This window comes from Rousettus aegyptiacus, unplaced genomic scaffold (assembly GCF_014176215.1).
Source record: "Rousettus aegyptiacus isolate mRouAeg1 unplaced genomic scaffold, mRouAeg1.p scaffold_m13_p_12, whole genome shotgun sequence".
Classification (NCBI taxonomy): Eukaryota; Metazoa; Chordata; class Mammalia; order Chiroptera; family Pteropodidae; genus Rousettus; species Rousettus aegyptiacus.
The window spans coordinates 20,240,426-20,244,120 of record NW_023416287.1 but is presented as its reverse complement, the minus strand read 5'-3'; the positions used below and the strand labels follow the sequence as shown (position 1 = coordinate 20,244,120).

The window sequence follows — 3,695 nt, the reverse complement described above, 5'->3', positions numbered from 1 at the left end:
GTCCGATGAGAATATCTGCGGGAAGATAAATCAGAGAGAGAAAAGCAAGTGCAAAAACCCGAGGTTGGAGTGTGCTTAGTGTATTTAAGGAACAGCAGAGAGGCAAGTGTTGGAGGAGTGTAGAGGAGATTGATGGCAGATGCCAGCAGGGACCAGGAAATGCTGGGCTTTGTCAGCCATGATAAGGAATTGCGATTTTTTTTTTTTTCTGTCAGTGGAGGGTTTTGGATGGGGGAATAACATGATCCGAGTTATTTTCTCACCAGACTAAAATGTTTTTATTTTTTTCATCATGCATATAGAAGACAAAAGTGCCATCAATCCTTTTCTGATTGGACAAAGCCTCCTCATGACTCTTTTACTGTTTAGAAGCAGAGATGTCATTTACAGCGATGTCGATTCCAACAGGGCCACTGGCACACAGAATCAAGACCATCAGAATTTCAGATTTCTTTTTGGAGAACATGGTAACAATTTTCATTCTTAAGTCCTAAAAAAACACCATATTCAAACTACTAAGTACAGAGTTATATAAACAAGCCACAACAACTTGATAATTAATCATGAATAACCACATAAGTTTCCGAAAGACATTGAAAAATAACAATGACATTGTTGTAAATGTTCTCAACTAAAAGCAACAAGGAGTTCTGGACAGCTCAATTTCCCCAGTGGGTAGAAATGGAGAAGGGGGTGCATAGGGTCTTACTTAAAAGCAGTGAAGTTAAAAACAGCATTAACTTTCTACAAATACAAGGTCATACCTAGTCAGAGAAAACCTGAAGTCGCAGTGTTCTGCTATCAGTTCTTCTAATTTAGAAAACTTACTGATGAATCATAAAAGTTAGGAAGAATCAGGGGGCTCTCTTCCCTCCACCCCTGAAGCTCAGGCACCCCTGCCTTTCCAGCTGTCTCTGGCACTGCCCAGCTGAGAGCAACCCCCTCCCCCATTATTTTGTGTCAAGGCCTCCCCAGGTCCTGGGAAACAAAAGACAAGGCCTTCTATGGGAAGGCCTGGGTATGGTCACCCCCAAAGTGAGATGGAAACAATCCCCAAAGCCTAGGAAGAGGAACTTAGAGGGGCTGGTATGCTCTTGTGCCTACAGGATCCCACAAGAGAGTTTGGACCTGGTGGAAGAAGTAGAGTTGGGGCTAAAGTTAGTCTAAAAGGACACAGCATAAAACAATGGACTATCCCTACCCCTGGGGGCCTAGACCTCCTGGTCTCTCTGCTCAGCCGCCCTGCACTGTCCCTCTTTGGAGATTCTGGGCCTTGCTAAAGGAGGCGGGGCATGAGAGCAGAGGGACAAAGAGAACATGGCAGTCTATGGGTCAACTCTCCCTCTCTGGACATAAAGGGGCAAATTCAACAAGAAATCCTGTCTCCTCCGCTATTTGTAAACAAACAAACAAACAAACAAACAAAACACCTGCTTATTCAGTTTGTTTCTGAGATGTCACTTTAAAGAAAATAAAAAGATATGAGTTCTGGCAGGTGCAGGCAGGCCCCACGACCAGAAACACTTCCTCCCCAGCAACCCCAATCTGTCAGCCTAAAAACAGGTGGAGATGGGAAAGCTGGATTCTGTGGGAGTCCAATGACTGGGGCTCGGAAAGTTAGGCTTCTGGAAGCGACACCGTCACTGCCCCTGCCTTGAGCATATGCCTGGATATGTCAGTTCAGCAGAGTTCCTGGGGATCTGGGGGCTCTCTTGTGCACTGCAGGTGGCCCAGGTGGGTCCACAGGCAATTCTTGAGGTCTTTATAGACAGGAGTAGGCAACAAGGTTGATGGCTGCCTGGGCAAAACCAATGAGAAAGGTGATGGCCAGACATTTGTAGGGTACAGCACACACCACCACAAGTGGATAGCAGGCTACAAGGTAGGACCAACATGGGTAAGAAGAACACTATGATCGCAAAGAACGCATTGCCCACTGCTTCGTGTCCTTGACCTCACCCACGCCTAGCTGGCTGTGACCATTCTGCCAGATGCACAATAGTCTAGTAGCCTGGGATAGCCTGGCCTGTGATCCTGAAGCTCTGAGGTCCTGGAATGTCCAAGTCTAGCTGATAGCCAGCATAATGCACTCACTTTATCATGGGTGATGAGACTCAGCTTGCCACAGCCAATGTGCGGGGCCCACATAAATATGAGGCCCAGCATGTTGTGGCCTTGAAGAGGCACTGGTCATCCTAGCAGTGACTTATGGGTGCCTATCCCAGAAATGGGTGGGAAGGCCACGATCAAAGATGGACCATGAAGATGATGGCAGTATATGTCCATGGCACTAGGTGCTTGGGTAGATACTGTGGCATGTGACAGTCCTGTGATGCACGAAGGCCATATGGAAACAGGAAAACTTGGCCATGAAGGCCACAGTCTTGGAGCTGAGTCCACTAAGCATCCAGAGGGGCCAGAGTACACAGGAGAGAGCAGACAGCAGAATGCCATAGAGGGAATCTCATGTAGGGGCTAGGTCCTAGGGAAAGACTTAGCCAGACTGGACCCCGGGGGGCCTAGGAGGGGCCTTTGTGGACCACCTTGCCATAACTTGCCTGGCTATGTGGGACCTATCCCCTAGCAGGTAGTACTGCAGGGGGTTGGGCCACAGGTCCTCTTTAATAATCTGGGCAACCCTGTCAGCCTCTGAGAAGCTGTGCTATGAGAACCTGCTGAAGAAGCTGCAGACAGTGTCCTGGTTTCTGGCCTGGTTTTGGACAGGGCCTGGTTTCCTGGCCCTGGTGCCCTCAGATGCATACTGTGATTGACACCATCTGGCCTGAAAATCTGCATTATTCATATTCCTTCACTATCACCTTGTTCTGGAAGTAGGGGTTACTCCAAAAGGGATACTTGAACTCGCAGCCTGCCTTGGCATGCCTGAGCTTCCTCACCTCTAAATTCATCAGGTAGAAGAACGTGTCTTCATCTTGGGGGCTGATCACGGCAGACAGCTGCGGGTGGTTCAGGAAGGTGGTGACCCAGAAGCCAGGAATATTCTGGATGATGAAGCTCCTATGGGCTAAATGCAACCAGCACATACGTCCAAACCTGCGCTCCAACTGCAGGTAAGCCCTGTCCGCCTGGGTACTCACGGCCTCCAGTGGGTCCACAACTGGGCCACCCAGGTTTAGCAGCCCGGGGCCCTTCTGCGCCTCCACTCCCACTTCCAGCTTCTCTTCCCCAATCAGCTTCTCTGTCACCTCTGTCTTCCTTACCTGCTGCTTTTGCACATCTCCCCCCACACACCTCCACCATGAAGATGCCACCTTCCTCATTCATCACTGCCTCAGCCTTCCTGCAGGCTCCAGCCTGAACCCCCACCCCTCTGTGCTACAGGTTTCTGGGGCCTCATCCCGGACAGGCTGTTTTCCAGGCTATGATCAGTCACCGCAGGGGCCGCTTCTCACAGGCAGGCTGGGTGGTCCCGAGGCTGGCTGTGGGGCTGGAGGTGTCTGCAACTCACAGTTTCTCCGGCCCAAGCTGCAGGTGCCAGGCACACGCACCAGTCCTGCGTGGGGTTCCAGCGGCAGGTGCTCAGCGATTTCCAGGTCCCCTGCACCCTCATCCTCCATCGCCTGTGTAAGCTTCTGGCCTGGAGGGGCTCGGGATGCGCAGGCGACACAGTGGGTTCTGCGAGAAGGGTAGCTCTGCGGCTGATGGCTGGGGGTGGGGGCAGGGGTGGTGGCATC

At 50.8% G+C, this 3,695-nt stretch overlaps 1 protein-coding gene across 1 annotated transcript; it reads right to left on the bottom strand.

Moving 5' to 3' along the window:
- Nucleotides 1-337: 337 nt before the first annotated feature.
- On the bottom strand, nucleotides 338-3,695 carry LOC107512863 (putative testis-specific Y-encoded-like protein 3). The gene is made up of 2 exons (XM_016148797.2): nucleotides 2,898-3,695; nucleotides 338-490 (listed from the first exon to the last, which is right to left on the bottom strand). Exons 1-2 carry the CDS (start codon nucleotides 3,279-3,281, stop codon nucleotides 359-361), a joined length of 516 nt encoding a protein of 171 aa, XP_016004283.2. The 5' UTR covers nucleotides 3,282-3,695; the 3' UTR covers nucleotides 338-358.

Excerpts from the sequence above, each read along its gene's own strand:
- LOC107512863 (XM_016148797.2), bottom strand. The coding sequence starts at position 3,281 with ATGAGGAAGGTGGCATCTTCATGGTGGAGGTGTGTGGGGGGAGATGTG. Across the intron at positions 491-2,897 it reads TCTACCTGATGAATTTAGAG|GACTTAAGAATGAAAATTGT; the intron begins GTGAGGAAGCTC and ends GTGTTTTTTTAG.